Source organism: Mus pahari, chromosome 13 (assembly GCF_900095145.1).
Source record: "Mus pahari chromosome 13, PAHARI_EIJ_v1.1, whole genome shotgun sequence".
Taxonomy (NCBI): domain Eukaryota; kingdom Metazoa; phylum Chordata; class Mammalia; order Rodentia; family Muridae; genus Mus; species Mus pahari.
This window is the reverse complement of record NC_034602.1, coordinates 6,979,897-6,998,353: the sequence shown is the minus strand read 5'-3', so window position 1 is coordinate 6,998,353 and position 18,457 is coordinate 6,979,897. Positions and strand designations below refer to the sequence as shown.

At 40.0% G+C, this 18,457-nt stretch overlaps 1 protein-coding gene across 2 annotated transcripts in view; it reads left to right on the top strand.

The window, feature by feature from the left end:
• Nucleotides 1-18,457, top strand: part of Pus10 (pseudouridine synthase 10) — a 64,462-nt gene that overhangs the window by 20,594 nt on the left and 25,411 nt on the right. For both annotated transcript variants that reach the window (XM_029545093.1, XM_021210940.2), the window contains exons 5-7: nt 12,801-12,835; nt 15,095-15,206; nt 17,981-18,042. In XM_029545093.1, coding sequence (XP_029400953.1) covers nt 12,801-12,835; nt 15,095-15,206; nt 17,981-18,042 — 209 coding nt within the window. The remainder of the gene's footprint in view (nt 1-12,800; nt 12,836-15,094; nt 15,207-17,980; nt 18,043-18,457) is intronic.

The following is an 18,457-nucleotide window of genomic DNA, read 5'->3' as shown; positions in this document are numbered from 1 at the left end:
TTTCTTTCTTTCTTTCTTTCTTTCTTTCTTTCTTTCTTTCTTTCTTTCTTTCTTTCTTCCTTCCTTCCTTCCTTCCTTCCTTCCTTCCTTCCTTTCTCTCTTTTTGTTCTCTCTTTTCTTTCTTATTTTTGTTCATTTGTTTGCTGTTGTTTTACAAGTGTTTTCACAAATTACTTTCATGAGTAATATGGAGAAAAATATGACAAATGAATTTCTATTAGTTTGGAAGTTAATGGAATTGACATACAATCTAGACACTTAGAATGTCAATATATTATAAGGTTGTATGATGGGAAATTGCTAGGTTGAAGAGAAGTGTAAGGAAAATTTGTTATTAATTACACTTATATAAATATTTAACCACCTTTTTTTGGAGACAGTCCCATGTAGCCCAGGCTGGCCTCAAACTTTGCCTGTACCTGAGGATGGCCTTCAACTCCTGATCTTCCTGCTTCCACCTCCTCAGTGCTTCATGTATGCTAGGGAAACACTCTACACTCAAGCCCCTAATAATCATCTCTGAACCAAAAGAGTAGTAAGCCTTTTCACTCAGTCAGCTACAGAATAACTGGTTATGTTTTCATATATGTATCATTGTATTCTGGTCGTACATGTATCATTGTATTCTGGTCGTACATGTATCATTGTATTCTGGTTGTACATGTATCATTGTATTCTGGTCATCTTTGCTTTGGCTACTCTTTCTCCCACCTACTTCTCCCCTTTACAACTAAGTTCTTTTTACAGCATTTTACTTATTTTGTATGTGAGAGAGGATGTAGGAACGCACGTGCTGCGGCGAGCATGTGGGATGACAGGGAGACTCAGCAGAGCCGGCTCATGCTTTCCTCCTCTGTGGCTTTCAGAGCCTGAACTCAGGCCCCGGCCTTGCATGGCAGGTGAACACACCATCACACCAGTCCTAATGTTATAAAGATTGTTAAAAAAATATGTGTTTTTATTATGTGTATGTGCCCAAGTGTATATGTATATGCATATGCACCACAGAGGTCAGAAGAGGGTGTCAGGTCCCCTGGAACTGGAGTTACAAGGTTGTGAGCCACCATGTGGGTGCTGGGAACTGAACTCATGTCCTTTGCAAGAACAGCAAAATCTTTTTCCCGCTGAGTCATCTCTCCTAAATGTCTTTGTTTAATTATTTTGCTTTCTATTCTTCAGAAATTTGATTGAAATTTCCCATACAGCCAGCCTCTGTCATTAGATCTAGCATTTAGACAGTTTGTCACCAAATTATTCTTAGGAATCTGGGTTTTTTTCCCCCCCCTCACTTGGTTTTTAGCCCTGGTGGGTTCTCCCTTCCCTACCTCCTTTTACCTTTTCTGCACATGTTATGTCAAGGTGTCCTAATAAAGGTGTTGGCCGGCTCTGCACGGAACAGAACTTAGAGTTCTGCCTTTGCTCCCCAGGATCTTTTAAAAAGCCAGAACTCTAAGTTGCTGTTGAGAATTTCCTACATTTGTATAGTATTTATGTTGTTTCTGGCCTTTCTTTACCCCCTCAGCCTCTTCTCTGTCCCCCTTTTAAGTTCATGACCTCTTCCTGGAATTATTATTATGACACACATGCTTGCATTCATGCATGATTTCCCAGAGTCTGTGGTGGAAAGAGAGAACTATCTTTCATATGTACATCTGTGTGCACACACAGAGAGTAGGGGTGGGGGAGAACCCATTAATAATGTTCTAATGTCCATGTGTCTGGGGCTGACCACTTGAGATTAAATAACCTGTTGGGGCTCATCCCAGAGACTGGTCTTCCCTCTCTCTCAGCCATTGTTCCCCTGCAGCTCTTCATATTGTGGCTTGTAATCCTTTATTGCGTTAGTGTGTGGACTGGTGGTGTCCTTGTGTAGGTTTTGAGTCAATCCTAATATTGAGGTTCTTGGGCTCTTAAAATTTTCCACTCCTTCTTCAGTGATGTTCCCTGAACTCAGGTGTAGGGTCATATTGTCAGGGTATCAGCAGGGGCTGGGCACCTCATGGCCACTCCTCTGCATTTTGACCAGTGTGGGTCACCTGTGGTGCCACTGCTTCGCACAGATCTCTTGCTATGTTTGTCACTGTTGTGGTTCATAGGCTTTATATCTATGTAGGACTATTGGTTGCTGTTTCCCTTGGCATGAAAGCTAGTCCTCAGGGAATCTTCCAGGACAGTTCTAGCTTGACTCCTCCATGGCTTGCTTCCAAACTGTGTAGTGCCTTCACAATAGGGCCTTCGAGTTCTGGAAGGCAACCAAAGGGGAGACAGTAGGCTGTCTTGTTGTGGGGGGTCTCTTAGGCTCCCCTGACCAACAACTTGGAGGGGTTTCCAATGCTTAGCATGGGGGTTTTTGTTAGTCTATTGACACTTGTAGGGGAACATCTGTTTATCCATTTATATACACACATGTATATGTACACATGTATTTAAACACATAAAATAATGTTTATGGCTTTTTCAAACACCCACAGTGTTGTTTATCACTGTTTTCTCCTTTTCCCTCTGTTTTCTCCTCCCTGTGCCCTCTCCTGTTAAGAGTCCCCCTTTCCCCGTAAAAGCTAGTATGTCCTACCGTTAGACTTTGTTGACAGGTGTGATTAGATTTGTCTTGCTCATTTGCCTTTTTTGACCTGCACTTCAGTTGCCAAGCATTAATAGCTTGAAGTCAGCCCACTACAGACTCTGTTCCATTCAAATATTCATTATATTATGCCTTAAAGTTTTTGCCTAAAGCTAGAATTAAACATTTGGGAGAGACAAGGAAGGGTCCAAGAATTCCTCTTTGTTAAAATGTTCAAAAGCTTCTCAGAAGGCTGGATGTATTGGCACATGCCAGGATCCCAGTACTAAGCTTAGGCTGCAGTGCCACAGGCTGCGTGGAGAGTCACTGGTTGGCCAGGACTGCATAGCAGACACCTGTTTGAAAAGCAAAAAACAAAACTAAAGAACCAAATTAGAGGCAGCTTTGGCCATACTGGACTATAATCTTAGCTACTTAGGAAGGTGAGGCAGGAAAATTATGAGTTCAAAGACTGAGTAAGTTACTGAAACCCTGACTCAGATACAAAAAGAACAGGGACTGTAGCTCAGTGTGGAGTGATTGGCCTAGTAGGTGCCAGGTCCTAGATTCAGTTTCTAGTATCACAGGAGGGGGAGGAAGTAGAAGAAAAAGAAGAGAAAGAGGAAGAGGAGGAAGAAGAAATAAAACATCTCTATTTTTAAATTATTGTACAAAGCTTCAGGCAATTGTGTTATAAAAACAATGAACATTTTTGTTGATTATTTCATTTTAATTTTTCAGGGGCACATTTTCCATAAAATGTGCTTAATTTTCCTATGTCACTTGCTGTAAAATGGGAGAGAGAACTTGAACCCAGTTCCAGTTCTAAGACAGTTCCAGCTGTCTTAGAATTGAATGTTTCCCAGAATATGTTCTGGTCTCCTTCTGGTCCCAGTGCTGGGCCTCCATGGGCAAACCTCTGGAAAACAAGTGGGCGGGTGGTACAGTAACCCTCAGAGCACAGGGAAAACTTGATGTGGATGTAGGAAATGCTTTGTTAGACATTTAGAAAATGTAGATATCAGTAACTTGGCACCTAACCCAACTTTTACATTATAATAGTTTGGAGAAATCTCTTTCTTTAATAATGAGATTGCTGTGGGGGGTTCTGGTGCATTTTACATTTCACAGGCGATTCTGTTATCACAGCTCTTGAGCCACTAGTGCAGATGGGGAAGTTTACAAAGAATTGGGGAACTGTTCTCTTCTTAACTGAAGAAAGTAGGACATAGATTATTTTAAAATAGTAGAACTTTCTGTCTTTAAGTACATGGAATAAGTATGTAACTGATGTGCTTCGGTTATTCAGATTCTAGCCTGAAAGTGCCTTTGGGTGGTGTCTTAATGAACAGATAAAAACAAATTTGTACTTAACATGTTAATTACATGATCTTAAAAAATGCCTTGAGAGCCTGTTGATTTTTAGAGTCCTTTAGAGCTGTTGTCTATTTATTTAGACACAGGTTGACCTTGAGTGTGCTAAGCAGCAGAGGATGTCCTGGAACCACTACTCCTGCTTCTGTCCAGGCCCCAAGCCCTGGAATTGCAGCTGCATAGATGAGTGCTACCATGCCTGGTCTGCGTGGTGCTAGGACTTAACCAGCCTGCTGCATCCCCGTCCTACCCCCATTTTAACCCTTACAGACTTCCTCTGAGTCTACTCTGTTTCTTGAAGAGAAGATATGCTAAAGAAAGCCAGACTTCTTTGGAAGAGCATAAAAGGAATCTGAAAGGGCCAGCTTGGTTTGCATAATAAGTTCCAGGACAGCCATGACTACATAGAGAGACGCTATAAATGAATAAGTAAATTAAAAAAATGAATGAATAAATAAAATAGATAAATAAGTAAATAAACATTCTTCCAATAGATGAACAAAACTTATGAAATATTTTGTACAGTGAATATACACTAATAAAAGTTTAAAGAAGAAAAATACGGCAAATACTCTTTCTGCTGTAGTCAGTAACAGGGTTCTAGTAGTTTTCAAGCAAATATAATGTGTAGCATTTATTTCTGATCTGTCACTTTTAGTCTGTGTTTAATAAATGAATTTGGTGACGAACTGAGATGTGTTGTTCTACAAAGCATCTTGCGAGCTCAGGAATTGACTGAAATTTCTAGAAATAGTCATGAAAGAAATGAAATTACATGACTTTTTCTTTGTAAGGTACATACTTTATTGGAAAGTGAAACGACCCAGAAGTATATGAAGTTAATGTTCCTCTTTCCTACTTCTAGTTTTCTAGAGCAGCATTTTAGTGTATTTTCTACACTTTTCGTTACATGTATAGAACACATGTATGCTGTATTTTAGTTTGGATTTTAATGGGGCATTCATGCTCTATAAAATTGCAACAACATGTGATGAACTCTTCAATACAGAGCTCACATGGTTCAATTTTATTGCCTTAAATAGTTCATTTAACCAATCAACTGGCACTTAGATCTCCTTCAGGTTTTTTGTTTTGTTTTGTTTTTTGTTTTTTTATTTTTCAAGACAGGGTTTCTCTGTGTAGCCCTGGCTGTCCTGGAACTCACTCTGTAGACCAGGCTGGCCTCAAACTCAGAAATCTGCTTGCCTCTGCCTCCCAAGTGCTGGGATTAAAGGCATGTGCCACCACACCCAGCCTTAAAAGACTTTTATCATGAAGGAGTGTTGGATTTCGTCAAATGCTTTCTCAGCATCTAACAAGATGATCATGTGTTTTTTGTCTTTGAGTTTCTTTTTTTCTTTTTTTCTTTAGTTTACACTCCAGATTTCTTTAGATGCTTCTCAGCCCATTCAAGATTCCCCTGTTATGAGTTCTTTGTTTAGTTCTATGCCCCATGGTTTTGATTGGGTTGTTTTTTGGTGATTAGCTTCTTGAGTTCTTTATATATTTTGGTTATTAGCCCTCTATCAGATGTGGGGTTAGTGAAGTTTTTCCCAATCTGTAGGTTGCCGATTTTTCTTATTGACTATGTCCTTTGTCTTACATAAGCTTCCCAGTTTCATGAGGTCCCATTTATCAATTCTTGATCTTTGTGCATGAGCCACTGGAGTTCTGTTTAGGAAATTTCCCCCTGTGCCAATGAGTTCGAAGCTCTTTCCCACTAGATTCAGTGTATTTGATTTTATGTTGAGGTTCTTGATCCACTTGGACTTGAGCTTTGTGCAAAGTGACAAATATGGGTCTATTTTCATTTTTCTACACACAGCCAGATATACCAGCACCATTTATTGAAGATACTTTCCTTTTTCCATTGTATATTTTTGGCTTCTTTGTCAAAGATCAAGTGTACATAAGTTTGATCAACATGTCTGTCTCTGTACCAGTACCATGCAGTTTTTATCACCATTGCTCTGTAGTAAAGCTTGAGGTCAGGGATGGTGGTTCCCCCAGCTGTCCTTTTATTGTTAAGAATTATTTTTGCTATTCTGGGTTTTTGCCTTTCCAGATGACTTTGAGAATTGCTCTTTCCATGTCTTTGAAGAATTGCGTTGGGATTTTGATGGGGATTGCATTGAATCTGCAGATTGCCTTTGGTAGGATGGCCATTTTACTATGTTAATTCTACCAATCCTTGACCATGGGAGATCTCTCCATTTTCTGATTTTACTTTATTTTTAAAGTTTTATTTATTTTAGTGTCTTATGTGAGTGTTTTGCCTGCATGTGCGTTTGTGCACCAAATGTGTGTCTGTACCTGAGGAGGTAAGAAAAGGGGTTTGGATTCCCTAGGAGTAGAGTTTCTAAAGGTTGTGACCTACTATGCTGACTCTGAGTTGAACTTCTCCAAGAACAATCAATGGCTCTTAACCTCTGAGCCAGTTTTACTTTTTAAGCAGGTCCTCATGCAATCCAGGCAGCCCTTCAACTTGCTATAGAGCCCAGTGGCTCTGACCTTGAACTCCCGACTCTCCTGACTCTCCTGCCAAGTACTGGGAACTATTTGGGTTTCTTTTCCCACATTTTAATCTTTGCATCTGATATTTTAAAAATTGAGCAGTAGGAGCTGCCTGGGGCATGGCGTTGCTAGGCTTTGCCTGCTCTATGTTTTCAGTCTATTATTTGTCATTTACTTTTGTTTATGGTCAATTCAGTAAGTATGAATTTATAGTTTTTATAAAACTTTGGTTTATGGAAAATTTTTCTATAATTTTTCAATTTGTTTATGTCTCTCAATTATGTAATATTTAATCTTAGGTATTTGTGAATGTATATGTTTTAAATCTTAGTTGAAAGTTTAGTGGGATCTATTATTTTCCTGTAACATTTTTTTTATTTGGTTATTAGGAAAGTTGTATGCATGTTTGTGTGCACACACACATACTCACACATGCTCCAGCACTCCCATGTATTGTTTATCTTGTGATATCTCAGTCCTATAGTACTGCTAGTTGAGTTGACTGTCTTAATATACAGTTAAATTATTCCTTACTAAATAATTTTGTTTGAGATATACATTTTTGCAGGGTGTTATGTTGACAGGCAATGAGTTTGTTTTGAAATGTATACTTTCACTTTATGATACGATAAATAATGACAGGTACAGCTAGCATAAGCAAGGTATTTGGAATCCTCAGAAACTTCAGAAAGTGACAGATCATGTAATCAAAGTTTTGGAGAACCTGGTCTAGTTGTTGGTTTGATTTGGATTTCTTTTGCTATGGTGAAACACCATGACCAAAAGCAAGTTGGGGAGGAAAGGGTTTGTTAGGCTTATGCTTCTGAATCCTCTGTCCATCATGGAAGGAACTCAGGACAGGAACCCAAACAGGGCAGGAACCTGGAGGCAGGAGCTGATGCAGAGGCCATGGAGGCTGCTGCTTACTGGATTGCTTTCCGTGGCTTGCTCAGGCTGCTTTCTTGTAGATCCCAGGGCCACCAGCCCAGGGATGGCTCTACACATAATGGGCTGGGCCCTCCCTCATCAATCACTAATTAAGGAAATATACTACAACTAGGCTTTATTTTTTTATTTATCTTATTATTTTTTATTTTTTGGTTTCTCTGTGTAGCCTTGGCTGTCCTCGAACTGATTCTATAGATGAGCCTGGCCAGAACTCACAGAGATCCACCTGCCTCTGCCTCCCAAGTGCTAGGACTAAAGGTTGTACTACCATTTTCCAGGCTCCTACAGCTGGAGCTTATGAGGTATTTTCTCAACTAGGGTTCTCTCCTTTCAGATGACTCTTGTCTGTGTCAAGTTGACACAGAACTAGCCAGGACAGTGTAACAACTTACCTTTTTTGCAAGTTCATGTATTCATCTTCTGTATTGCAAGTGCAGTCGTCTCTGTCTTTACTCATTTATTGTTTGCTCACGGATGCTGGTGAGCTGAGCTGCCGCTGGAAGTCCTGGCCTACTCAGTGTGGTTCCCTGGGGCTGGGTTTGTCCTGTTTGCACAGGTGCTCTAGATGAGCTAGAATTCATTTGAAATCAATTCTGTCATTTTCTCTTCCCCCTAATGCTGATATGCTTCCATATACCCCCACCTGGCTTCTCTCAGACTCTTAGCTTCTGGACTCTTTTTCTCTAATTGTTGCTACCCATGTGTATAATGACTTGTGTGTATATGACTAGAGTGGACCACTTGGCATTACATAGCCATTTGGGAGGCTCTTCCCTGGGGAAGAGGATTTCCTCTTACAGCATTTCTTAGTAACCTGTAGCTCTTTGTCTAGGGTTGAGGCCCCACGAGAATTCTCATGCTATTAGCATCTGTGTTGGTGTTCTTGTCCATGTCTTTTGATGATGGCCTGTAGGAAGGCATAGGATTCTCTAGCAATGGGCTGGAAGAGTTAGGAACTTCTCCAAAAAAGTTGCTGCCTGTTATAGGCCAGTCTTATCTCATGATGGTCGAGTGAGTTCGTGGAACAGTGCTGTGGGGGCCTGGAAGCCTGTAGGACAAAGGTTGAGTCACTGAGTTTTGTTAGGGTAAGTATTCCAACACCAAGCTCAAAGGGAAATATATTTGCACCTCCCAGCTATACCTGTTGGCAGCAGATGGTCCTCGCTTCACTAATGGTTTCAATTCTAGAATTACCTGGATTCAGCTGCTAAGTTATAGCTCATGAATAGTTTCCTTCACAGGCATTCTGCCTATTTGATATCACCCTCCCTACCTTTTCTTCCATCCCACTCATGGGATTTCCTAGTTCCCAGTCAAATCTTTGAGAGCAAAAAAACCAGCAGGTTTGGAAAGCACAGTGGAAAGCCTTAAAACTCACAGCATAGCCATTCTAGTGCTTTGTAAATAGACCTGTAACCTGATTGGGCCCTGCAAATTTATTCTGTCTGTGTTGCTCTGTCCTTGCTTTCCCTGTCTTTCCTAGTTCACAAGAAAGCCTTTTAACACTCTCCAGTTTTATTGCAACATAGTGGGGAAACCTAGAGTAAAGGAAGTCTTAGTGTCTTGTTTCATTTTCTTTTTCTCAATCTCTCAGAGAAAAACAACAGAGGAGCTCTCTGTGGCTCTGTCACTCTCTCTCTCTCTCTCTCTCTCTCTCTCTCTCTCTCTCTNGTGTGTGTGTGTGTGTGTGTGTGTGTGTGTGTGTGTGCGCGCGCGCGCTTGTTTGTTTGTTTGTTGGGACATTAGGTATGAGAAAAAGGCGTTTTGATGCCCCTAACTGCCCACATAACTGTTAGCATTCCCTACTGAGAGAAGTCCATATGTATACCATCTTTGTTGTAAATAAATTGAAGAGACGTGCGCTTCAGGGTTTCAATGACATTGCTAGTATTTAGAAACTTCCAAATGCCTGCTGGTGTGGAAGTCCTGCTAGTCTGTGCCTTTCTTATCTCTTTAACTTTTTTTTTAGTGCATGTGTGTGTATGTGCACTGTATGCATGCAGTGCCCACAACCAACCAGAAGAGGACATTGGACCCCAGGAAAGTGGAGTTACAAAGGGTTGTAAACTGTGGGTGTTGGGAATTGAGCATGGGTCCTTTATAAGAGCATCCAGTGCTCCTAGCTGTTGAACCATCTTTCCAGCCCCTGTCCTTACTTCTCAAAGTCACCTCTGTGCTCATTCTTCGGCAGCTGTGCTATAACACGTTATTCCTTGCTTGAATCACTGGTTTATTACCAAGTGTCTTTGGCTTGTTTAGTTCGTGTCTTCCTTCATCCTTCAATCCCAGTGAGTGTTTCTGGGGACAGATATGCTCATCCCGCCCATTACGTGAAATGCTTTTTTGAGTTTGCCTTAGCATGGAATCTTCCTGTGTCCCTATGCGTGGGGACCGTGGTCCTGTGAACTAAGTTCCTGACTCTTCCTTTGCCTCCCCTGCCACCCAGTCTTAGCATTGTTAGGGCTCCCAGACCCTTCCTAGCACCCTCTGGCTTTGCACCTAGAATATACTTCCTCCATTGGTTACCCAGCCAGTCCTCAGAACCATTCCTCAAAACTCAGCATCCCGTGTCCTCAGATAGAACCCAGCGATGTTATCACCCTCACCCCCATGCTACTAATGTGTCTTGTCATTTCACTGCCTTTCTTTTTATTTTATGAGTTTGCTCATAGACAAAGACTTGTCTGTCTTTCTGCACGTCAGCGAGATCTTACTATACATGAAGTATCCCCACCAATGACAAAGTGTTGAACCCTTTTACCTATGACTCAGATATGCAGGGACAAACACAAAGCCAGCTGGCAGGCGACAGAGATAGTGCCTGCCTCTGCACAAACTTTTGTTCTCTCCCAGACATCTTTGTTATAGACCTATATGTCTATAGGGACCAGGTAGGAAATAAGAAATAAAAAAGAGTGGGCTGGTCATTTTCTCTTCATGTTTCCAGGATATGACTATCTTTTTAATAATAATTTTTATTTATTCTTTGAAATTTCATACATGTATACGGTGTATCTTGATTATTTCCAAGCCAGACTTTCCTTTCCACTCCCCAGACCTTGAAACTCAGGACTTTCTTGTGCTAAATTTCCCCAGGTGTGATAAATGTCAGCACAAGTGGCTCTCCGCCATCTTCCTGCACTAGCACAGAAGAAAGGTGAATATGTCATATGATGCCTGATGAGTCGTGTAGACTCAAGGACCAATTGTTGCTTTTGTACACAGCTGTGAGGTGCTGTATGCATACAAACGTGGCTCTTCCTATGTTTTGGTTTTAGTCTTCAAGTTCATGTCCAGATTTGACACTCCGAAACGAAAGATTGAGTTCTCCAGTTTTGTCTGTCTTAGTTATCAGTCTTAGCTGAGGGCAGGAAGGGGGTTGTTTTGGCTCAGTGTTCCCAGAGGCAGGAAGATGTGGTAGCATGCACAGCAGGTGGCTGGTCATGTGTCTAGTCAGGAAGCTCATGGAGAGATGGGTCCTAGTCCCCAGCTCACTCTCCTTTGTATTTAGAAGAGTGCTAGTAGCATCCGGGCTGTGTTACCAGCACACACAACACCTCAGCACGCAGTTGGTCAGCTTCCCTAGGATTTGCCTAGGTAGAATGAACTCTCAGCTAATGGTGAGCTAAGTCTAGGATTAAACTGTGTTTCTCCTGTACTCTTAGGAGGTAACATATTGCCTCTAGTATCAAACTTGATTAAACTTGTTAACTTTAATGCCATTTGATTCTGTTGGGGTAGCAGAATTTATTGATTACTCTGGAGAATGGATTTTTTTCCCCAGCTGTCTAAAGAGTAGAACATTTATTAAAGTTTTTCTTGGTGACCTGAGAAGGAGAGACATGCTTCTTTTCCTAGGCAGAAACAGATCTGGGGCATACTTAGCATGTGGTGAACATTGAATAATTGAGCAATACTGACCTCTTGGGGATTCAGCCTTTCATCAACTGCTGTGTGATTCCTTTTCTCCAACCTGCAGCTTGCTTGAGCAGGGAGCCTATAGAGGATTGGGAAGGGAAGACTTTTTAGGAAAGAACTGAAGGCTTTTGATTTAATTTTGTACTGCCCATGGTTATCTGGTTTCCCTAAGCAACCTCCAGTTTTCTGCCACTTTATAATCATGATGTGATAAGATAAACTGATGCCTTCATGAGGAAGTAACTCAAAAGAAGAGACAGAAAGGTCACTAAAAAGTACCGAGGTGCCAGGCATTGTCGCGCACACATCTAGTCCCTACACTTTGGAGGCAATGCAGGCCAAGGCCAGCATAGTCTAGGCCACCTAGGGTTACACAATGAGAACCTGTCTCAAAACAACAGAAATGCAGAGAAAGGAGTATGAGATTGTGCCCAATGAGTTTTCTATAGCTCATATTGACCAATGAGGGAGACTCCGGAATTCCCATAGCAGTATGGGGGTGCAAAGGAATGAATCGAATCCTGCAACCATAATGTGGCATCTGATTTGTGTTGTAACAACCACAACCTCCCCTTAGTGGTCTAGCTAGAGCTCAGCACTCGGTGTTGCTGATGTGTATTAAGTGTGTGCTTACTGAGTGGTGGCCTGCCTGTATGTATGTGCATACCCAACACCCATCAGGACCAGAGAGGAGTGAATGAGGCTGTGAGCGCCTGTGTGGATGCTGTGAACCATACTCAGGTCCTCTGGAAGGACAGCCTGTGTTTATAGTCTCTGAGCTGCCTCCAGCGTTTTGCAAGTTTTAACTATTCTTTCCCAGAATAAGTTTTCCCTAACATTGCAGAATTTTTAAGTGCATGAAAAAAGTTGAAATGTCGACCCATATTAGATTCTACCATCTTACTATATTTATTTTATTATATATTTTATTGTATATCTATTATTTCATTTGGGTAAGTTTGTCTTGGTTTTTGTTGTATTTCAGAGAGTTGCAGGCAGAAATACTACATTAACTCCTGACCATATAAATATATCATGAGCCAGATAGAGTTATAAAAAAATGAACATGAGATTCTTCAGTTCTATGTTTTAGAAGTAGTATGTGTGCTCAATCACTTTGGGCTGTTGTTTTTTGAGATAGGGTCTTATGTCACTCAGGTTTGCCTCAAACTTGCTAGGTAGCCAAGGCTGGCCTTGAACTTCTGATCTTCCTGCTTCTCCCTAGTGCTAGGTTTGTTGGTGTATACCACAAGGCCTTGCTACTTTCTATTCCTAGACCACAGCAAGTCAGCACTGCAAAGTGAAGCCTTACTGTTTTTATTTGAACGGAGCCTGAGGCCACTGCAGTAAATACTGGCCCATCATCTAATAAGAGGAACCTTAATTAGCAAATTGTTTAAGCCCTTTGCTAAGGATGTTGGAGCTTCATTGTTACTGAATACTTTCCCTTTTCTCTTCTTTCTGGGTGTGACTGACTTGCCTACAGCACGCTGCATGGTTGTTGGTAAAACAGGAAATGGGGTAAGTAATTGAAGTGGGGAGTTTTTACCGTCATTTAAATACAAGCTACCTAGTTCTTAGATTACTTTTACTATGCTACGACTACCACCTCATCTTTTAGAGCAGACTCAGTAGCTATAGAGACATTGGCACATGAGATACCTTCTTTATGTACCATGACCAGTTTGCTTCCTTACACAGCAAGGACCAAGTGCCTTACACTGCCCAGACCGACTCATTTGATGTGACTGTAGATACATATTTACAGCATTAGGCATTTTTTAAATGTAGTTTGGGAGGCTATCTTAAGATAATAAATTTTAGACTTGTACTTGAAGCTAAGTTATAAATAAAACTAGATGATAAACCATAAAAGTAAAATTCTGCTTAGGTCAGAGCAACTGTGAGTTTATACATAACACCTATTGGCAATCTCTTACAGGCTTTGGAATTTAGATCTTTGGATTTAAAGAATGTAATATGGTGTTAAATACAATATATAATATATACCTTTCTCAGGGTGGTACTATGTAGTTAAATGAACTATTTCTGTAGTGAAGAAAACCACACGTCAAGTTATGTAAACAGAATCTTACATGTTCAAATCAGGATTTGGTTGCCAGCTGCATTTAAAAAAAAAAAAAGCTGTTTATTCTTCAGAGTTTCGTTTTGTTTTTAACTAAACATTCTGTGACTTAAAGAGAGGCTATGTGATTATTGGAGGTTCCTGTGTATTTTAGTGGGAAAAACCCCAGAAGAAAACAGCTTTCTATATTAGAAGCTTATCTGTGGTTCTGAGGTTTATAGAAAGAGAATAGTTAACCTGTTTTTTTTTTTTGTTGTTGTTGTTGTTTATTTTGTATTTTATGTCTGAATCTTCTCTTTTTAAAGGAACAATAATCACATATTTGCCAAAGACTGCAGGCTTAATGAGGTTTTACGTTTCTAAGTTTCAAAGCCTAAAAATTTAGGTATAACATTTTTTTTTAAGTTTATAGAGAACAATGTTTTAACAGGATTAGCTTTTAGCTCTTTAGAGTCTCAGGTTTATAAACAATTTTAAAATAGTTTATTTTTCTGTTTAAAATATATGTTCTTGGGGCTGGAGCGATGGCTCCATAGTTGAGAACACTGGCTACTCTTCCAGAGGATCCTAGTTTGAGTCCTAGTACCCACACAATCTCTCCCAGATCAGGTCATTGTAACTACTACCTGACTGTTTCTGGCCTGCAGTTAGTAGTTTCTGCTGGTCTTGCCGATTGTAAGGGTATTGTTTTAGGTAATAACTCCATCAGTGAAGATTAGACAGTCAGACGGATGACTCAGGGCGGAGTGTGCTAGCACTCACCTTTAGTCCCAGCACTCGGAAGGCAGAGCCAGCCAGTCAGAGCTCTGAGTTCAAGGTTAGTGTGGTGTACCTGAGTTCCAGGACAGCCAGGGCTACANAGAGAATTCCTGTCTCCAAACAATAACAACAACAAAAGCAAATAAAAGAGATTATCATGATTGGACTCTGCCCTATCTGTTGACACAAGAAGTCCTGTGACTGGCCATCATCGTGTTTGGTGTTACTTGAATGATATAGGCTTGTTAGTTAAGTAATAATAGCTTGAGGCAGTAGATCAGTTTCAGTACTGCTGTACTCTGTATTTACTTCCTCAGATCCTTTTTATTAACAATTGTAAGTTGCATACTAAAGCTAGCTCTCATAATGGGCATTTATCCAGATGTATTGGTTCATGAATAGATTTTAGGGAAATGTGAGATGTTATTTAACTCATATTACACAGGTGAACGTTTCAGAATGTTGATACTTGAGGATATAATGTTTCTTCCTAGGCAGTGGGGGCCTTGGGGAGACTGCAGCTTTTACTTCTATACCCGTAAGTCCCATGTTAGCAAGGGAGGAGATACAAACGTTTGTAGCATGGATATAACATTGTATTAGTTTTGTAATTCCAAGCAGTAAACATTAACTTTATTTGACCTTTCCAGAATATATAAATCTTGGAATTCCAACTCAGGAAAATATATTAGTATGCTTTTTTTCATTGAATCTTCAAAAATAGGCTCATGTGCCACTAAAAATGCCAGTTCCTTGCTGTCTCTAAAGTACAGGCCTATGAAGTGAGGAATTTTTGTTGGGTTTATTTAATTTTTTATCTACTTTATAAAACAGTGCCTGACACATAGTATTTACACATTATTTTAAAACAATTGCATATATTTTTCTCTTTAACATGAACAATGAAGTTTTTAATGAATTCTTATATTATTCAGAAAGCAGAGTCTATCCCTGGGAAGAAATGATGTAGTCCAGCTGAAAGAAGCCTACAAGTGGATAACTCACCCCCTGTTTTCAGAGAAGCTGGGCGTTCCCACTGATGGGAAGGTATCAGACAATGGCCAGTGGCACTAGTGACCTCTGGGACATTGCTTCACCTCATTAACGCTGGATACCTGATTAGCCCCTGAAGGTTTTAAATGTTCATTTAGAACTCTCTAAATTGATGTTAAGGCCTCTTATTTGTTTGCTTTTTCTCTTTGTGATCCAGGACACTTAGGAAGATAACAAATACTGGGAACACATTGACCTTAAAAATCTAGAACAGAATCTTTACCTGACATGTACTTGTAGTTTAGCTGGAAGGACAGGTTTACTGCTACAAAGCAATCTGTTAAACCAGAGCACGGAGCCAGGAAGATGGCTCCATGGGTAAAGGTGCTTGCCAGGAAGCCTCATGGCCTGGCTTCAGTTCTTGACACCCACTTGGTGACAGGTTATCCTCTGACTTACAGACAGAGAGACAGACAGACAAACACACTCACACACTGCACAAACAAAATACACTCATGCACACATACGTAAGCATGTGCACACACATACACACACAGGATTTAAAAAAAAAAAAAAGCAAGTATTGAATTAACTCCAGACTATTTAATGGTTTATCTGTGCTTAACTTGCTTTGAAATACATCGACATTTGGTTTTCAACTACAGTGAAATGGGTTCATTCCATAATACCTGAGTTACTTCAAGTCTCTATTACTAGGCCTTTGAATCTGGGACATCCGGCCACTGTTCCTATTCTAGAGATAGTCTGCCCTCAGTCCTGGGAAAGCTGATCAGGTGTGCCCTGTGTAAAAACAGGGCGGGTGCGCAGCTTATGAGACATTGGGGTTCCCTAGTCCAGGGTCACTCCTCATTTTGCATGAAGGGGATTCCCCAAGTATTAGAAATATTCCTACTCAAGTAAAGTCACAACACCATCTTCTGAAGCTAACTTCTAAATGATATGTATGCTCAAATCATTGTAAAAATAATCCCTTTAAGTTTTTATTGCTTTTTGAGACAGGGTCTTATAACTCAGGCGTGACTCAAACTTACTGTGTAACTGAGAACTCTTGACCCTTCTGCCTTTCCCTCTCAAGTGCTGCGACCAGCAGGATCAGCTTTTTAAACCGAATACTGGAAGAATAGAGTAAAACTAACTCACAGATGGTCTGAGAGGGGAACAAAATAATGAAAGTACTTTGGAAATTAGAGAAGTCATTAAAAAACTGTTCTTAACTCAAATTTCAGTTTTGAAGCAGATAATTTTAAATTTTACATACTGAGTCAAAGAACAGAAAGTGGGAGACAAAAGACCTAATAATGTGTGAGCAGGTCTCAGCTGGTCTTCTTTACTAGAAAATACTTGGTTTGGTTTATTTCTGTTATGTAGATTAGGATACAGAAAAAAACAGAAGCCATTTGTCATTGTGATTCTAGAGACTAGGCTTGGTAAAGACCTAGTGAGCTCAGTGTCCTGAGAACTCAATAAAAAGACAGTTGGCTTGTGACATTTATAGCTTTTGCTTCAGTATCAAATTTTGAATAGTCTCTGCAGAGGTAAGATGTATAGAGCATGAAATTATTCACATAAAAAAATTTCTTGCTGCAGCAATTTTTAAAATTACACAAATATTTTCTATAACTCAATGTCTCATATTCCTTATAACTGAAAGTTATGCATGAAGTAAGATTAATAAGACATTTTCCCAAAACATCTAATGAGAAGTGGCTAGTGAGAATCATATCAAACAGCTTATGGTTTCACCCTGGTGGGAAAACCCATCTTGTATTTGATTATTTTATAATGGGGAAGTATCACTTTTGAAAAAACAAAAATTAAAAATACTTTTTTAACAGTCATATTTGAATGTTTCAAGAATAAATTTGATGGGTCAGCTGGTGTTTGCCACACGAACATTTGGACCAGGGTGAGGATGGCCAAGGCTGCATAAAAGCTGAGCAGAGGTGGATCTCCGGGGCATGCTGGCTAGCCTGGTCTAACTCCATTTCAGAAGATCAGGCTAGCCTCTTGCCTCCACATACACATGGACATGTGCATGCACACACATACACACACACACACACACACACACACACACACACACAGATACGCAGACACGCAGGCGTGCGCGCACACACAGACACACAGATACTTGCAGACACACACAAACACACACACACACACACACACACATACACACACATACACACGTACACATAGGCTTCATCCAGACTTCTTAAAGATTTGAACAAAATGTTTTTGTCCTGCTAGTAATTGTTCAGGTACCTGGAAGAAGAGCTCTTTGATTTTTAGTTATCTCCTTCCAGCTCCTGAATTTTTTTTTTAAGATTTATTTATTTATTATATGTAAATACACTGTAGCTGTCTTCAGACACTCCAGAAGAGGGAGTCAGATCTTGTTACAGATGCTGTGAGCCACAATGTGGTTGCTGGGATTTGAACTCAGGACCTTCGGAAGAGCAATTGGTGCTCTTAACCACTGAGCCATCTCTCCAACACCCCAGCTCCTGAATTTTTATACATCTTCATTCTAATGTATGCATTCGTCTGACACTGACACAAGATGATTTGACTTAAAAACTTATTTGGGGAGGTTTGGATGGAGACAGTTTTGGTAGTCTCATTGGTTAATAGGTTTAGAAGTACCTCCCTTCTAAAGCAGACAGGCAGGTTTGAGAGTTCTAGTATTCTAGGTTCCTTGTAGCTTTTCTGAGCCAACCTTTGGGAGTTGACTTCTATTTCCATTCATAAGTTGGTAGCTGTTAGTTTTCTTTTGCTCATTTAAAACCTGTCTTTGTCATTTGTAGAGCTTGTTCGAAGTGAGTGTGGTCTTTGCTCATCCAGAAACAGCTGAAGATTGCCATTTCCTGTAAGTTGCCCCGTAAAAAAGTGTCAATTATGTAAAATTGTTAAGAGTTTTTCTTTTTCATAAAGATAGTATTGATTTTATTTTTTGTGAATATTTTAGAATTTGTCATGTCTTAGATTTAAAATGTGCCCCTTTGTAGAGATTCCTCAGAGAAACCAATACAACTCAAAAATATATACATTATATTTATATAATATATAAAAATATATAAATTAGGTATATAAGATTATTTAATTATGTCCACCTAATATAATTTCATTAAATGTTCCTCTTTTTTTCTTCCTCCACCTCTTCTTCTTCCTTTCTTTCCTCCTCTTCTTGTCTCTTCTCTTCTCTTCTCTTCTCTTCTCTTCTCTTCTCTTCTCTTCTCTTCTCTTCTCTTCTCTTCTCTCCTCTCCTCTCCTCTCCTCTCCTC